The sequence below is a fragment of the Phascolarctos cinereus genome, unplaced genomic scaffold (genome assembly GCF_003287225.1).
Source record: "Phascolarctos cinereus isolate Bilbo 61053 unplaced genomic scaffold, phaCin_HiC Scaffold_5;HRSCAF=322, whole genome shotgun sequence".
Taxonomy (NCBI): domain Eukaryota; kingdom Metazoa; phylum Chordata; class Mammalia; order Diprotodontia; family Phascolarctidae; genus Phascolarctos; species Phascolarctos cinereus.
This window is the reverse complement of record NW_027555958.1, coordinates 421541697-421560746: the sequence shown is the minus strand read 5'-3', so window position 1 is coordinate 421560746 and position 19050 is coordinate 421541697. Positions and strand designations below refer to the sequence as shown.

The window sequence follows — 19050 nt, the reverse complement described above, 5'->3', positions numbered from 1 at the left end:
TATGATCTCTTTGGGATATAGCCCTAGAAGTGCTATTGCTGGGTCAAAGAGTATGCACATTTTTATAGCCCTTTGGGCATAGTTCCAAATTGCTCTCCAAAATGGTTGGATCAGTTCACAACTCCACCAACAATTGCATTAGTGCTCCAATTTTCCCACATCTTCTCCAACATTTATCATTTTCTTGTTTTGTCATCTTAGCCAATCTGATAGGTGTGATGTGGTACTTCGGAGTTGTTTTGATTTGCATTTCTCTAATCAATAGTGATTTAGAGCATTTTTTCATATGACTATAGATGGCTTTAATTTCTTCATCTGAGAACTGCCTGTTCACATACTTTGACCATTTATCAATTGGGAAATGATTTGTATTCTTATAAATTTGACTTAATTCTCTATATAGTTTAGAATTGAGGCCGTTATCAGAGACATTGGTTATAAAAATTCTTTCTCAATTTTCTACCTTCCTTCCTTTCTACCTTCCTTCTAATCTTAGTTGCATTGGCTTTGTTTGTGCAAAAACTTCCATTTTGTAACGTTCTCTATCTCCTGTTTGGTCATGAATTCTTCTGTTTTCCATAAATCTGATAGGTAAACTATTCCTTGCTCTCCCAGTTTATTTACAGTATCAGCCTTTATATCTAAATTATGAGCCCATTTTGACTTTATTTTGGTGTATGGTGTGAGATTTGGGTCTATGCCTAGTATCTGCCATACTCTTTTCCAGTTTTCCCAGCAGTTTTTTTCAAAGAGTGGGTTCTTATCCCAGAAGCTGGGGTCTTTGGGTTTATCAAATAATAGATTACCATAATCATTGACTACTGTGTCTTGCATACTTAACCTATTCCACTGATCCACCACTCTATTTCTTAGCCAGCACCAAGCAATTTTGATGATTGCTGCTTTATAACACAATTTAAGATCTGAAATGGCTAGGCCACCTTCCCCTGCATTTCTTTTCATTAATTGTCTTGATATTCTGAACCTTTTGTTCTTCCAAATGAATCTTATTATTTTTTCTAACTCTACAAAATAATTTTTTGGCAATTTGATTGGAGTGGCACTGAATAAGTAAATTAGCTTAGGTAGAATTGTCATTTTTATTATATTAGCTCAGCCAACCCATGAGCAACTGATGTTTTTCCAATTATTTAGAAACACTTTAATTACATGAAAAGTGTTTTGTAATTGTGTTCACATAGTTCCTGGGTTTGTTTTCGGAGGTAGACTCTGAAATATTTTACAATGTCTATGGTAAGTTTAAATGGAATTTCTCTATCTCTTGCTATTGGGCTTTCTTGGTAATTTAACCCAATTTCTTTAAGTACCATCGGGTATTATGGGTATCACAATCCAACTCCACCAAGATAGAAATATCTCCATGTGGCACCCAAATCTGGAAAGGGTGTGTGATAGCTCCCAAAAAGATGGAAATAGATTGGGATTGGGAATGGCTGAATAAATTATGGTATACAAATATAATGGAATATTATTATACTATAAGAAACAATGGAAAGTGCAGTTTCAGAGAAACTTGGAAAGACTTTTATGAACAGATGCAGAGTGATATGAGCAGAACCAGAGCAATTTATACAACAACAATATTGTAAAGATGTAAACAACTTTGAAAGCCTTGGGAACTCTGACCAGCCATGATTCCAGAAGACTGATGGTAAAAAATTCTGGCTACTTCCTGACAGAGAGATGATTGAGTAAATACGTAAAATGAGGTACGTGTTGCTTTAGTCAATTTAGGAATTTTTTTGCTTTATGCATTTTTGGTACAAGGGTTTTCTTTTTCCTTTTTCTGGGGCATGGAGTGGGAGGGAGAGAAAGTAAACACTTATTAACTAAAATATAAAAATTATACATTATCTATTATATGTATTACATATTTATATATCATATATTATATATAAGTATATATATTACATATAAATTTATATAAAATATAAAATTTAATTTAGAAAGTATTGAATGTTACTATTGCCAGGTGCCTAAGGAATGAAGGAGTGGAATGCAGCCACCACTAGCCTAAAGAATGAAGCCAGAAGATTCAGCCACCATGGGCACCACCCATGAAGGAGGGGCTCAAGGACAGAATGGTGGTGATGCTATGGAAAAGAGGCCCTTGTTGAGAGGCATTGTGGTCTGCTGGATAGGAATCAAGATGATTTGAATGGAAGTTTTACTTTTGATTTAAACTGGCTGAGTGACCCTGGGTAAGTCACTTAATATCTGTGTCCTGGGCAACTAAAAGTGGCAGAATGCTTGGGCACAGCCATAGATTGAGGGAGCTCCCTAAACAGTGGAAATTACAAGACCAGACTTAAAGAACATAGGGGAAGAAGGAGGAATCTTTTTTTTTTTGGCAACTGGGGATAAGTAACTTGCCCAGGGTCACACAGCTAGTAAGTGTCAAGTGTTTGGTATGAGGTCGGATTTGAACTCTGGTCCTCCTGACTTCAGGACTAGTGCTCTATCCACTGTACCACCTAGCTGCCCCAAGGAGGAGGAATCTTGACAGACTCATACCATTCCTACTAAAGAATTTCTAAAAGCACAGAGGAGGCAGAATGGTATATAACAGGAAAAATACTGGGCTGAGAATCAAGATATCTGGGTTCCAATGTGTGACCCAACCACGGATCAGTTTTCTCTTCTGTAAAAGGAAGGGGAAATTGGACTAGATGATCCCTAAGGTCGCTTCCATCTCCAAGAGCTTATAATGTTATGAAACAGTGGACCAGGTACTGGCTCTGGAATAATTAGATTTGTGTTCGAATCCTGCCTCTGACACTTTCTACCTGTGTGACCTTGGACAAATCACTGAGGCTCCCTGGGCCTCAGCAACTCATCTGCAAAATGAGGGGATCCAACTCAATGGTCTCTGAAGTTCCTTCCAGCGTTAGTCTGGTTCTATGAAGAGCTGGAAACAAGCCATTCTGCTGCAGTGTGGCCACCTTGTGGACAGCAAGCAAATGACACTTATGCAGAGCCACCCTTTTCCCATGTGAATGTCTCTTAAGAATCCATCTGTCTGTTCTAAGCATAACTGTCAAATGCACCAAGCTTTTTCTTGTATCCCTCTCTCCTCTTTTTCTTCTGTCACTCAGTAGCTTCATGCTGTCTGCCCGTTCAAGTTGGTTCTAAATACACTAACTGAACCCAGCCAACATCTCTTAATCAACAAACATTTATTTAACTCTTACTACATACCAGGCACTACAATGAATACTAAAGAGACAAAGACAAAAAAAATCAAATAATACCTATTCTCAATGACTTTGCATCTCTCCTTCTTGTGATTTTTGTCAAATACCTTGCTGAAAACTTTAAATGCCACATCTAAGACATTCCTCTGATCTAGTCTAATAATTTCTTGATTTCCAGTCAAGTTCACAAGCATTTATTAAATGCTAGGTACCAGTCAATGTGCTAAATGCTGGGATTACAAAGGAAGCAAAAATGATTCTGGACCTCAAAAACTCACAACCTAAGGAGACAGCATACAACTTGGGGACCAAGGGCGTTGAGCATTCCAGTGTCTGACCACAGATGGCTCTTCTTGACATGATGACTCATAGATACCTGGTGGTGAGAGTAGCCGTTCCTTGTTCTCAATGTCAAAGCTCTTCCAGCTGTACTGGGGAGCTGGAGACCCCTCTTTGGATTGGCAATTTAGCAGGATGTTGTTCCCATATATAGTTTCCCCCTCAATGCTGCACTCTGGTATGGAGGGAGGCACTGCAAAGAAGGAAAAGACAGAGAAGGTCACATTCTGTGAGTCTGTGAAAGGACCAGGTAGTCTATTATGTATAATGTGCCATCCTACCTCAACCTCTACCCAGCATATGATCACTGCCACTAAGCACACTCATTCAGTCAACAAACATATATTAAGAGCCTCCTACGTACCAGGCACTGTGCTAAGAGCTACAAAGAAAGGTAAAAGACAGTCCCTGCCCTCGAGGAGCTCACAGTCTAATGGAGGAGACAACATATAAACCACTAGGTATAGATAAGCTATCTACAGAGTAGGTGGAAGGGAATGTGAGAGGAGAGCATTAACAGCTGAGATATGACACAGATAGCTATTATTTGAGTCAGAACATGAAAGTGCAGTGAGAGATACATGACCAGAGCCTGGACAAGTCATTGGTGTGCCCAACACAGATTTTGAAGATTGTATCTCCTGTGGGTTACTCTTGATTGGAGGTTTTAAGCCTTTACCATAATTCTGCATGAGGAGGGTATAATGTGAGTAGAAAGAGCATCGAATCAGGAGTCAGAGGATCTACCCCTGCCATTGATTGTTGACGTGACCCTGGACAAGTCATCACCTCTCTGGGCCTCAGTTTTTCTAACAGCAAAAATGAGGGCATTGAGCTAAATGACCTTTGAGGTTCCTTCCAGCTCTAAACTTATGATCTCACAAACCTCACTTATTACAAAACGCCACTGGGAGGAGAATCTTCTAAAATTAAAAAAAATGCATTAGTAAAAAGTCAAAATAAAAATGGCAAACTCCACTGGTAACTATCCCTAATAATGGAATTTAGGGCTGGAAATGACTTTGGCAATGAGCCAGTCCAAACCCTTCATTTTACAGATGAGGAAACTGAGGCTCAAGGTCTTGATTGATGTCACACTGCTAGGAAACGGCAGCCAGAATTCAAATCCAGGTTTGTGCAGTGGAAAGAGTGTTAGCTCTGTAATCAAAGGACCTGGGCTCAAATCACACTTCTGGGGCTATCTGTGTAGCCTCGGGCAACTCATTGAATCTCCACGGGCCTCAGTTTCCTCATATAAAATGGGGACAATTAAGCTAGAAGGCCTCTTCCAGGTCTAGATCTACGATGATCCTGAGTCCAGTGATTTGAGTTCCAACAGAGCCCCCTAATATCTGTGTGACCTTAAGCAACTCACTTAACTTCTCCAAGACTCAGTTTCTTTATGTATAAAAGGTGATAACAACTACAATATTTATCTACTGAGAGACTGGCAGAGAAAACAAGGACTGTCTAGGCACCACTGTTATATAATAGATATGAAGCTGAAGGGACCTTAAAGATTGTCTAGTATAATCTCATTTTACAGATGAGGAAACTGAGGCCCAGGGAGTGTAAGTGACTTGCCTGAGACCATGGAAGTAGGGTCAGAAGAAGGATTTGAACCTGGAACCAGTATACTTTTTACTATACCTCATTGCCTCCTTTAATTTAGGGGAGGCTATAAACCTGGATAACCTCCCATAAATGGGCCATAAAAGCCACAGAATTAATTCCCAGCTTCTTCCTCCCATAGTCCTCTTGCCTACCACTCCTTCTTATTCTGGATCTTTACCAGTTTTGCTCCAAAGCCCTCAGAGGCATGACTGCCTCTGCTGCCTCACCAAGGCTACCACTTTCAGGATTGAGGAAGATGGCCTCTGTCACATTTGTGCCCAATGCTGCATCTCTGCCCCCATTGTGTCCCCCTGTCTGCTCCCTCCAACCCCTCCATTTCTGCCTGGGGCTTGGGGTGGGACTTAGTCTGGGGCTGTCGATGGCACCAAAGGGACATTCCCAAAACTCTAAACTCAAGTAGGAATGACTGCCAACTATCCCATGTAAACCAGACATTTAAAAACCACCCTTTGGTACAACAAAGACACAGGTCTGTGAATAGTGAATGAGAATCCTCTGGTCTAGCATGCTTTGAGTCAGCTCATTGCCAGTCTATGCCCCCTGCTCCCAGCCCAGCAGCTATCCTGATTTCTGTCCCCCACCCCCTCCACCTTGCCTGCACTTTTGGTACTTGCCCTGGGAGCTAGAACAGCTAGTTATAGCTCTGGGTCATGTTGTAAGAATGTATTTACTTACTTTCCTGGAGCCTAAATCTTTATCTCTGTGACTTCCACCCACTGCTCCCAATTCTGTTCTCTGAGGCCAAGCAGAACAAAAGGCTAATCCCTCTCAACTACTTGAATCCACCTAAGTCTTTCCCTCCAGGCTAAACATCCCCAGATTCTTCCACCAATTCTTGTATAGTACGGTTTCAAATTCTCTCAGCATCGTTTGCTCTTTGGGTCTGCTTTGGCATCCAGGAGACACTGTTCACTCAGCAATGTTCACTCGCTTACTCACATCTGTTATTGTAGAGCTCAGAAACCTCAGAAAAATTGGTTCCATCTTAAGTTTTCTTAGTGGCCTGGGGAACCCATATTAGTCAACTAACAAGTATTTATAAAGTGCTTACAATGTACCAAGCCCTATGCTAGGCTCTGGGGGATGAATGAAACCAAAGAACGAAACCATCACTGCTCTGAAGGGGCTGTCATTCTAATCGGAGAGGCAGCAAATACATATGTAAGTATATAGAGAATACGAGCAAATAAATACTTCAGTATAAGGTAGTTAGGAGGGCACTAGCTAATTGGGAGGGGGGACAAGAAATGCTCCGTGGCTGAGCTACATCTTGACAGAAGAGAATCTGTGAGGGGAAGGTGAGGAGGAGTGATGAATGGTCAGCACAAAGTGAAATGGTGTTCCTTATGTGAGGAACAGAGAGATCAGTTTGCCTGGATTAAAGAATAGGAGAAAGAGAGAAAAATGTAATGAGGCTGAAAAGATAGGCTGGGGCTAAACATAGGAGGATAGGGGGAATTCTGGGGAGATGGAGGGGTAGGTTAGAATATTCCAAGCTCTCCAGATTTCCTCCACAAACAAGACAAAACAATGCCTCAGGATGAATGTAGAGCAACAAAAATAAACTAGAGTTGGGGCAGAGTAGGGATCTTCCTGGGACAACTAGAAAAGACCTCAGGGAAGGAGATTGGGCCTGAGTGAAGTACAAACACCTCCAGGCTATCTCTGCTGAAACAACAAACAGGCTCTGGGGGCTGCTGGGAAGGGAGGTAGGCTCAGCCACAGGAATTCTCACCTTACAGATACTGTGGGCAGTCAGACATCTTAGCAGGGGAAGACTGAAGGACCCTCTGCTGTTGAGGGACACCAGGCCCAGCTATGCTGCTTGGACATCCTGAAGGTGAGAAGGAACCAGCACATGCCAGGTGAGTGCATAAGCAGTGGAGCAGAGACACTGCTGGTTGTGGGCAGTTACAGGAGAGCTGAGTTACTGGTTTTGATTCCAGGCTAGAGGGGAGAACTGAAGGTCACAGCCACAGGAGGGTCCTCAGGGAGCAAAAGCATCTCCAGCATAGTATGGCTGGGGGTCCTAGCTGTGGCTTGGAGGGGGAAAGGAGGGCTGAGGTTGGGCCTGGACAATGCTCAGAATATAACAGAAAGAAGGACCTGAGGCCAGAGACACCATCCCTCACACCCCAAGACCAGAGGTGATTATAATAACAAGCTGCTAAAAATAAAAAACAAGACCAAAATGAGTAAGCAAAAGTGAAAGAACCCAACCAAAGACAGCTACTATGGGGATAGAGAAGACCTGGGTTCATTTTCAGAGGAGGCTACTAAAGCAAAAAAAGTCTCTTCTACTCCAAGGAATAAGGTCAAATGCTCATGTGCCCAAAAAGAGTTCTTGGAAGAACTTTAAAAAGATTTTAAAAATCAAATGAGAGAGATTAAGGAAAAAAATAGAAAAAAAATAAGAACAATCCAAGAAAGCCAAGAAAATTATGAAAAGAAAGTCAATGGACTAGAAAAAGAGATCCAGAATCTTAAGGAAGAAAACAACTCCTTGAAAACTAGAATTGGGCAAGGGGAAGCAAATGACATTATAAGATTCCAAGAAATAATAAAACAAAATAAAAAGAATGAAAAAATAGAAGAGAATGTCAAACATCTCATAAGAAAAAATGATTGATCTGGAGAACAGATCAAGAAGAGAAAACATAAGAATTATCAGACTACCTTAAAAAAAAGAATATTGATACAATATTACAAGAAATAAAGAAAATTGCCCTCAAATTTTAGAACAAGAGGACAAAGCAGAAATAGAAAAAAACCCACCAATCACCACCTGAAAGAGATCACAGGATGAAAACCCACAGAAATATCATAGCCAAATTTCAAAACCCCAAGGTTAAGGAGAAAATATTATGAGCAACAAGAAAAAAAATCAAATACTGTGCCACCACAATTAGAATTACACAAGACCTAGCATATGCTGCACTAAAAGACCACAGGTCTTGGAATACTATATATTGATGAGCAAAAGAACTGAGGTTGTGGCCAAAAATAACTCACCCAGCAAAGTTAAGTATAATCCTGAATGAAAAAAAAAACTGCATTCAATAAATTGGCAGACTTTCAGGTTTTTGTCACAAAAAGACCAGAACTTAATGGAAAATTTGACATACAAGATCCAGGAGAAATATAAGGTAAACATCAAAGACCAATCACAAGGGCTTCAATAAGGTCAAACTGTTTACTTTTTATACACGGAAATGAAAACCATATTTTTAAGACTGTCATTAGTAATTGGGTAGTTTGAAAGAAAGGCTGGGGATAAGCTGAGTATGAGGTGGTGATTCTAAAAAGCAAAATTGTGTAGAAAAAGGTAAAAAGAGCAATTATTTCATACAAATGAAGTGTGAGAGGAAGAACTGATACAGAAGAATTAGGTGGAAATGGGAGGCTGGTAGTGCTGGAATCCTACTCTTATCAGATCTGGAAACAACACATACATCTTGAAGGGTATAAAAGTCTTCTAAATTTATAAAGAAATAAGGTGAGGGAACATGATAAGGGGGGGAGGTTTAAAAAGATGTATAGATTAAGATTTAGGAGGGTAGGGAGAGTAGAAAAGGGAGGGACTCTTAGAGGAGTGGGCAGAACAAGAAAAAGGAGGAGTAGAGAAGAGGATAAGGGAGAGATTCTTTTAAAGGGTGTGAAATAGAGAGGTAGTAGTTAGAAGTAAACTAGAGGAGGGATGGGGTAAAAAGAGAGGCTAAGAAGGACAATAGTGAGAAAAAATAGGATGGAGGGAAATACACAAATAGTAATTACAATTTTGAATGTGAATGGGATGAATTCACCCATAAAACTGAAACAGATAGCAGAATGGATTAAAAATCAGAATCCAACAATATTCTGCTTAGAAGAAACATTTTAAAATGACAGATACATACAGTTAAAAAGAAGTGCTGGAGTAGAATGTATTATGCCTCAGCCATATAAAAAATGCTCTAAATCATTATTGATTAGGGAAATATAAATTAAAACAACTTTGATATATTATCTCACACTTATCAGATTGGCTAAGATGATAGAAGGGGAAAGTGATAAATATTGGAGGGGATGTGGAAAAATTGGGACTTTAATTCATTGCTGGTGGATCTGTGAGCTGATCCAACCATTTTGAAGAGAGATTTGGAATTATGCCCAAAGAGTTATTGAATTGCCTATACCCTTTGACCCAGCAATACTACTATTAGGTCTGTTTCCCAAGATGATTAGGGAAAATGGAAAAGAACCTACACGCTCTAATATATTTCTAGCAGCTCTCTTCATGGTGGCAAAGAACTGGAAATTGCAAAGATGCCCATCAATTGGGGAATGGTTAAACAGATTGTGGTATATGTTCATGATGGAATATTACTCTGCTTTAAGAAACGATGAGCTCAACAAATTTAGAAAAGCATGGAGGGACCTCCATGAAATAATGAAGATAGAAATGAGCAGAACCAAAAGAACATTGTATACAGTAACAGCAGTATTGTTTTAAGAACAAGTCTCAGCAACCAAGTCATTCTATTATAAATAGCCGAATTAACCTCAAAGATCCTATGAAGAGAGATGCTGTTTGAATCCAGAAAAAGAACTAACACATACATAGATACACACACATACACTTATATACATATATGTGCATATATGTATATATAGATATAGACATAGCTCTATTTGTGTGTATATATACACATTTGTGTCTAATGGTAGCCATCTCAAAGTTTTGGGTGGGAGAGGGAAAAAGGAAGAAAGTTATAGGATAACTTTGTTGTATATTTGAAAGGAATAGCAAGTTGTACATAACAGATCTGCAATCTCAGGCACAATCTTCTGTTTTGCTATTCCACCTTGTTATGGAAATGCTTGTTTTATTTCCTAAGTTCAGAATAAAACAAATAATTTTTTTAAAAAAAATTAACACAAGAGTTTATATTTGTTCCCAGTGTCAATAGGGAGCCATGCGAGTTTATTGGGAAAGAGTAACATGGTCAGATCTGTGCTTTAGAAAAATAACCATGGTGGCAAAGAGGAGAGTGGATTTGAGTGGGGAAATCAAGTAGGGTGTTATTGTAATGATCCAGTCAAGAGACAATGAGGGCCTGAGCTGGGATGGCAGCTGTGTGAGTGGATAGGAGAGGATACATGGGAAAAGAAATGACAAGATGACCAGCTTAAGAGATTTGAGTTAGGGATACCAGTTACGTGGTTAAGTTAATAGTTTGAATATGAGGCAACCAGGGCATGAATTAGATTAATAACAATGAGATAAGATACTGATGGAAGACTGAAGTTTTGAACCTGAATGACTGAGAGGATTAGTAGAAGGAGAAAATAACATTCATAGGTTATATCATCTGCATCAAATGGTGGCCTTTCTCGTGCAGGGTGGAGAAGGAGGGAGGGAGACAGTTCAGAACTGAAAATGTGACAGAAATAAATTTAATTTAATTTAAAAAAAAAAAAGAAAGAGTAGCAGCGCTCAGATTCAGTTCTGCCCTGTGTGATCCTAGGAATGCCACTTGATCTGTATTAGCTTCAATTTGACAAGATAACCTCTTTAGTTCCTTCCAGCTCAAAATCTATGATTTGGTGATACTGTGATTGATAAGATTTGGAGAATACCAGCAGATTGAGCCAATCACACACCTCTCTGCCTCCTTGACCCTACAACTAGTGTCAAATATATATCTGTCATTAAACATTGTTCTATAAGCACTGGTCTCAGCATGCCCGCACCTAAACAATTCACCTTCCTTACATCCTGCTGCCTTGCAGGAAGTCCCCAGTAATGCCCATGCTTCTTTGGATGGACAAAGTGTCATGGAATCAGCTAGGATCTTAGGTCTACAGCTGGAAGAGACCTGCGAAATCAGAAATCATCTAGTCTAGTCCTCTCATTTTCTAGATGAAGAAGTAGGCCTAGAGAGATTAAGAGAGGAAGGAAGGAAGGAAGGGAGGAAGGAAGGAAGGAAGGAAGGAAGGAAGGAAGGAAGGAAGGAAGGAAGGAAGGAAGGAAGGAAGGAAGGAAGGAAGGAAGGAAGGAAGGAAGGAAGGAAGGAAGGAAGGAAGAAAGAAAGGAAGGAAGGAAGAAAGGAAGGAAGGAAGGAAGGGAAGGAGGGAGGGAGGAAGAAAGGGAAGGAAAGGAAGGAGGGAAGGAAGGGAAGGAGGAAAGGAAAGGAAGGAGGGAAGAAGGAAGTGAGGGAGTTGAGAGAAGGAAAGAAAGGAGAGAGGAAAAGAGGAAAGAAAAAAGGAAGGCAGGCAGGAAGGAAGGGAGGGTGGGGAGGAAGGAGAGAAGGCAAGAAATAAGCACTTATTAAGAGCCTATTATGTCAGGCACTGTGTTAAGAACTTTACAAATGTCATCTCATTTAATCCTCACAACTCTGAGACGCAAATGCTGTTATTATCCTCATTTTCACAGTTGAAGAAACTAATAAGTAAGTGTCTGAAGCTAAATTTGAACTCAGTTCTTCCTGACTCCAGGCCCAGCAGCCTCAACTGTGTCATGTAGGTGCCTCAAGTAACACAAGGTGAAACAGGTATTAAGTGGCAGAACTGAGATTTGAACTCAGATCTGCTGAATCGAAACCCAACACTCTTTCCACTATCTTGTGCTGATAAGGATCAGAAGCATCTCCCCACCAGTTCCCTAGAGCATGGTTTTATATCAGCACAGCGCCAAACACATAGCAGATGTTTAATTAATGTTGTGTGGTTTTATTTAAAATCAGATTCCTCTTCTTAGAGGACTACTTCCCCCAAACCTGTGAAAGGGAACAAGAGGATGATGGGAGTAGTCGCTGCCTCTCACCCAGAACAACTAGATCCATCCTCGCTTGTCTGTTTTCAGTTAAATCTCCATCAAGCATCAGTAAACACTCATAGGTCCCATTGTCGTCCATGGTCAGCTGACTGATGGTGATGGAGGCATCGTTATACATGTAGTTGCCACTCAGCCTGACTCGATCTGTGTACTGATTCCCAAAGGTGTACTGTTGTGAGGAGAAGGACCATACCAGTACCTGAATCTGTAAGGAACAAGGAATGTTATTAACCTCCTGCCCCACCAGGAATGCCCCAGTACTAAGCCAGGATAGGCAGCTCCCCTAATACCAGTTGCCAGCCTTGGTTCTTAGCCCTTCTGGGTCCTAGAACCTTGAAGCTTGGAATCAGGTAAAGGTCCAGAAGATGTGAAGCTGGAGGAGACCTTATCAGTGATTACAAGTCCCTCCTTTTAGATAAGGAAACTGAATTCCAGAAAGGGAAAGTAATTTGTCAAAAGTCACGGTTAGTAAATAGCAGACTGGAACTGGGAGGCCCAATCCTCTCAAAAAAAAATTTTTCTATACCACACTGAACCACAGTAATGAAAAAAGCATTATCTTAGGGCACTTAGTTAGCACCTTATCCACTAGTCACAATAGCCTTGAATTAAAGTGATTTATCCAGTCTTTTTTTTTCTTAATTGGGCATTTAGTCATTCAACAAATATTTACTAAGAACTTCTATTTGCCAGGTGCTGGGGAAATATAAAGTTTAGATAAAGCACAGTCCCATCCCTCATAGAGCCTGCAAGCCAGTACAGTGTTAAGAGACAAACACAGATAGCTATTTCTCAATATTATATAAGTTCTTTAGAGAATTGAAAAAAAAACACCAAAATTCTATCAGAGGTCTGAAGAAAAAGGTCATTTTTTAGGGAGAATCTGGGAAGGCTTCCTGAAGAAGGTGGCATTTGAGTTGGGCATTTAAGGAGAGAGAAAAATTAAACAGGTCAGGGACAGGACCCAAACTGTCATATTTTTCTTTCTCTCCCCATAACACCAAGCATAGTGCCTTGCATAATCAGGATGATGATGATGATAATGATAGTTAACATTTATATGGCTTTGAAGTTTTCAAAGTGCACAATAATTATTATACTTATATAATAATTGTATATGATGATGATGACAATAATGATGATGATGATGATGATGATGATGATGATGAAAATTATAATTGTTAGGAGTCCAAGTACAGGTGGCATGATATTCAGGTGCCTGGAAATAGCCAGAATGAATGAATGAATGAATGAATGAATGAATGAATGAATGAGCGAAGGAATGAATGAAAGTGCTTAATAAGTGTTTGTCAAATGAGTCTGTTGTTGAATAAATCATCCCCAGGTGCCAACAAAATCAAAAGAGAACACTTTCTCTGTTCTATAGGACACACTTTACACTTTCTCTACCAAAGGTGGAGTCTCATTTTAATTGAAGACCTTCAATGGGCAAGAGAGAAAGAGACAGACAAACAAAAAGACAGAGACAGACAAATAGACAGACAGAGACATAGAGAGGAAAGAAGGTAGAGGAAGAGACAGAGACAGAGAGAGAGAAAGACAGAGGGAGGGAGAGAGGAAGAGAGACAGACAGAGACAGAGGGAAGGAGGGAAGGAGGGAGGAAGGGAGAGAGACACAGTAAGAGATAGACAGACAGAGACATACAAATAGACAGACAGAGACACAGAGAGGGAAGAAGGTAGAGGAACAGAGAGAGAGAGACAGAGATACACAGTCACAGAGACAGAGAGAGACAGAGGGAGGGAGAGAGGAAGAGAGACAGACAGAGACAGAGGGAAGGAGGGAGGAAGGGAGAGAGACACAGTGAGACAGACAGATGGAGAAAGAGAGAAAGGCAGAGACAGAGAGAGGAAGGGAGAGGGAGGGAGGGAAGGAGGAAGAGAGAATACACACTCCAGTCCCCAGGCAGGACTACTTAAGGCAAAATTGTAAAGCAGCTCTCCCTGTCATTCCCCTTTCTCATCTTCCCAGCTTTGCCCTTCCCTAGACTTCCCTCCCCAAGTTGCCATCCCTGTCAGGAAAGAAGGAGAACTGTCGGCCCTCTCAATAGTGCTAAAATCAGCATGCAGGTAACGAGATATTCTTCCTATGTATAATGCTCTCAGTACCTAGCTTATACTCTTCGGCAGCCACATCCGAGGGTGAAGCTGCCACACCAACGTATCCCAGGTGACCTCAGTAAAATTAAGTCAACTTGCCCAAACCTACTTCTCTCAAACCCTTTTCTTCTACCACCACTAAGAATATGTATGGCTTCTTACTGGAGGGTCCATCAGAGGCTTATCCCATTGGATGAATCCATTTCTTCCTGTAACTGTTGTCTCATACAAGCATGGGAGTGTGGCATTCTCTCCTCGGGCAACTCGTAGGACCTTCGTGGGTGTTTGCACAGAGATGGTATAAGCTGTTCCCCAGACTGAAATGGAGGGAGAAAGTGAGGTGAGACAAATGCATTTAACTGATACTTGCCCTTTCCACTCCAAAACACTTTCAAAGGAGTTCCATATTTCTGTGAGAGTGAGGTCAATAGCCTTGAGGTACTCTAGGCCAGTAGCCCCAACAGAATCACCACACAATAGCCAGAAAAGATAAGGAGCAAAGTAGATGGTCAGAGCTGTATCTAACATGGGAAAAATAAGGCATTGTCCCAGGATGCCAAAAATGGGGGAGGGAGGATGAAGTGCTTCCTTGGAACTTTGAGGAGAAATGATGACTTCCTCCTTGTTTGTAATAGAGAGGAAAGCCAGGAATAGTCTGACACATGCCTTAAGTTTGGGGAGGACAAATTTCAAAGGGTTCAAAGGGAATATAGGTAAAGAGGGATGGGAAGCCCTGAAGAACGAAATTCTGAAGACACAAAAGGAAATAATTCTGACAAACTGGGAAAAAAATTAATTGTCTGAAAGACATAGGTGTGGGTGTTTAGGGAGCTCATCTACATGTTAAGATTTTTAAAAGATATGTACAGGTTATAATGACCAAACTTGACACTGAAAAAGAGAGAAGACTGCAATTCCTTCCCTTTGTGCAGAGTTGGAAGAGTATGGGTGTGGACCAAGTCATCAACAAGGATTTATTAAACAGTTACTATGAGTCAGGTGAAAAGCAAATATAAGGAACTCAAAGAGGGAGAAAAATGTAAACAATGCAGTTGATTGAAGGTCATTTCAGAACAGAAAATAGTAGCAGCTGAGAACCAAGAAAGGCCTCTGGTAGAAGGTGAAATGTGAGGTGAATCTCGAAGGAAGACGGGAGCTAGGAGACCAAGAGGAGGCAGAGAGCATTCCAAGCATGGGGAAAACCAGTGCAATAGTATGGACCCAAATGACATGGTTTCATGACATTCTAAAGCTCAATTCAACAGCACATGGATTAGTAATAAAGGAGGTAGATGATGGGAGTAATGTAGATTTGGGGTTTGTCAAAGTAAGCCAATTTGGGGGTCAAAATGTAATTGGCTACATCACAAAAAGGCAAGAGATTTGAGAGTAGAGGATAGAGTGGAGCTAAACAGGAGTTAAGAAAAGGAAGGAGGAAGAGTGTAGCCAGTGTTGGGTGATGACCAGGGAAAGAGTTGAGGGATGAAGGGAATGGCGGTCAGGGTGAGAACAAAAAATAGGGTTGAGTTTGTAAGGCATAGAAAAAGATGGATGATAAATATGAATGGACAAAATAATTTTTTGAGTCCATGAACGTGGAACACTTGTGGGTGATTGCAAGATTAAGGCTCTGATGATCTATTTCTCTGTGTAGCAATGGAAATGAGCAGAATGAGAACCTAGGGAGTCAGAGTATTTCAGAGAGCATCAATATATATGCTGAAGTTCCCTGGGATGAGAGCAACAATTGAAGTGTTGGATTTCTGTTAGATGAAAATGGTGTATTAGGATTTACTGAACTGGTTTTTTCTTGTTCTTTCCATTTATTATTTTATTTTTTATTCATTTTATTATTTGTTAAGAAGAATGACTTTCTGGGGAGGGGAGAACATGTGTATATGTATATATGTGTGTATGTATACATATATATGTATAGAGAGAGAGAAAGGGAGAAGAGAGGAAGATCTATATAGAAACTAAGGTTATGTGAAAACAGAAGATATCAATAATTTAAACATATATATCTAAACCATTCTGGAAAGCAATCTGGAATTATGTAAGAAAAGTAGCTGTTCCCGTTGATCCACACAGAGAGTCCACTGCTGGACATATACACTAAGGAGGTCAAAGGCAACAAAAAAGGTCCCCAGTACAGCAAAGTATTTCTAGTAGCAACTTTTTGTAGTGGTGAAGAATTGGAAACAGAGTAGAGGCCCCCAGATTGGGGAACAGGCTCGACAAACTGCAGCATGTTAATTTAATGGAATATTAATGTGCGATATAAATAGCCATGAACATAAGGAATAGCAAGGAACATGGAAAGATGTATACGAAATGATTCAAAGTGAAGTAAGCAGAGCCAAGAAAACAATATGCAGAATGACTATGACAATGTAAATGAAAAGAAGAACAACAAACAATTGACATTTGATGCCCTGAAATTATGATGACTAAGCTTGGCCCTAAAGAAGACGTGTGAGAAGATACCTTTCCTTGGACCTTTGAAGAAGGGGGAAATTGACAGTGTTGGGGACTGACATCATAACTTTTGGATGTCTTAAAATTTAGTTTTTTGGAGATTTTCTCCTTTTCCTTTTTTTCATATTTTATTTAAAGGAATGGCTCTCTGGAAGGAGAGGTCAGGAGGAATATGATGGGAAATCTAGGTGATAGAATAACAAAAGATATCAATAAAATGTATTTTAAAAGGAAAATATAAATATATGTTGTTTATATAAGTACAAAAGGTGGGAATAAGACCAGGGAACTGAGGTTGAATACAGGAATGTGACCCAATGACTGACAAGGAAAGGTAAGGACAATGAAAAAGGATGTTTTTTTTAAGTTATAATGGGCAAAAGAGGAGGATCAAAGAAGTGTTAGGCCCACCGCTCAGGGTGGATAGGATAGTGAGATCTGACAAAAGGAGAAGGCTGAGCTGCTCCATTGTTATTTTGCTACTGTTTTCTGCCAAGGAAAATAACCTTTGGACTAGAAAGGACAGAACAGAGATGGCTAATAGGGAGCTGATTCCCAAGATAAGTGGGGAGCTGGTAAGAGAGCACCTCCACTAGATGCTTTTGATGAGCTCAAGCCACTTGGCTCAGATGAACTATATTTATCTCAGGGTCTGAAAGGACTGGTGGATGTGACTGCAGAGCCACTGTCAGTGATATTTAAAAGATTATGGAAAATAGGAGTGTTACTGCAAGAGTGAAGAAGAGCAAACGTTGTCTAGATTTTTTGAAAAGGAAAGGAAGTAGTATCTGCAAACCACACCAACAAGCTTGACTTTGATTCCTGGCTGAATTCTAGAATGAATGGATAAAAAAAAAAGAGTTGGTTGATGGATGTTTTAAAAAAATCATAGTCACCAAGGGCCAGCATGGCTTCATTAAGAGCAAGTCATGGCAGACTACTCTTATTTCCAGTTTTGACAAGAAACTAAAATAGCCCAGTGAAAGGAATGCACCAGAAAAGGCTAATGTAATGTTTTATGGAATTGACCCATGCAAAATACACACACTCATATCATCTTAGTGTATACCCTGGGGAAACAAATATTATTTTTCCACATAAGAAAATCCATTTTCACTTAAAAAAAAAACAAAACACATTCATAAGGAGGTTGTACAGAAGGACAAAAGTCTGATGGGGGCACCAAATACCTCCAATATATAGTGTTGAGAAGTGCCATTCTTCAGGGCACTCAAGGCATTTCACAGGTATGGCTCCATTTGCCTTCCCAGCAGTCTCCTGAGGGAAGAGAGGGGATAAATACAGCCAATGCCTGAATGGATGTTGGGGAAAGGTGGAGAAACAAAGGAAGTCAGATAAGAAGCACCTGTAATGTATACAGGAAGAATAGTGGCTTTAGTGGTTAAATGGAACTGGGACACCAGCCCCCAGGCCCCTGATAACTAGGGGAACCCCAACCCATAGGGGCCCATGCTGATAGCTTGCCACTTACTATCTATGGAATGCTGGACAAGGCACTTCTCCTCAATACAAGTCGGGGTACTAGAGCCTTAAGTATCATTTAGTTCCCCAAGCTCATTTTCCAGATGATGATTCTGGGGCCCAGAATGAAGGCATAAATGAATGAATGAAGTATTTATTAAGCCCTTACTATGTACAAAGCACTATGCTAAGTGCTGGGGATACCAATAGAAAAGTAAGACAATCCTTCCTCTCCAGCAGCTCATATTCTAACAGGGAGACAACACTGATAAAATCTTATTAATTTCTGGTGTTGAACCTTTTGATGATGTCAAGGACTTTGGGTAAAAGAACTTCCTTTTCTGTGGCTGCTCTATGTGGGGCAGTTGGTGGGGATGGTCCCTTTGTCACAGGAGTTGCTATGATGATGGCTAGGGGAGCTGGGCTGGAAGTAGGACCAGTGGCCTGAGGGGCACCACTGTTCCCATCTGCCTATTGGTAGCGGTTTGTCAGTAGCTGTAGCTGGTAGTTATGAGGAAGGCGGACCCTTTCTCCACAATGTCTATTTTGAGGTCACACAGCTAGTAAGTGGTAGAACCAGGGTTCAAACCCAAGTCTCTTGACTGATTCCAAGATTGATGTGCTTTCCATCATATGGCAGATTTCCCAGCTGTCCACAGTGCATTGGGAAGAGCTGAAGGCAGAGGAAACCACTCACTGCCTAGGGTCATAGTGATGGAAACTGATGAGAAGTTAATCTGAATGCCCTGAGCATCTTCCTGCCTTGACTTCCTACCCTGTCTCTCTCCCTTATAGGTGGAAGACCGCCTAACACATTACTAGGCACAGGAAAGATAGTCAGTAAATCCTAATTGGCTTGATTCAAAGGGAGACAAGAGATTCCCACCCAAACCCAAAGACGTAATGACCTTAAACAACATCGTTATTTGCTAACTTCAGGATACCATTAATTAGACAAAA

The 19050-nt window shown here is 40.5% G+C and overlaps 1 protein-coding gene across 2 annotated transcripts in view; it reads right to left on the bottom strand.

Annotated features, from left to right (window-relative positions):
- The window catches only part of GPA33 (glycoprotein A33), a 59444-nt gene that overhangs the window by 9273 nt on the left and 31121 nt on the right, over positions 1-19050 (bottom strand). For both annotated transcript variants that reach the window (XM_078156518.1, XM_020974707.2), the window contains 3 exons: positions 14293-14447; positions 11998-12214; positions 3592-3747 (listed from right to left, as the gene is read on the bottom strand). In XM_078156518.1, coding sequence (XP_078012644.1) covers positions 3592-3747; positions 11998-12214; positions 14293-14447 — 528 coding nt within the window. The remainder of the gene's footprint in view (positions 1-3591; positions 3748-11997; positions 12215-14292; positions 14448-19050) is intronic.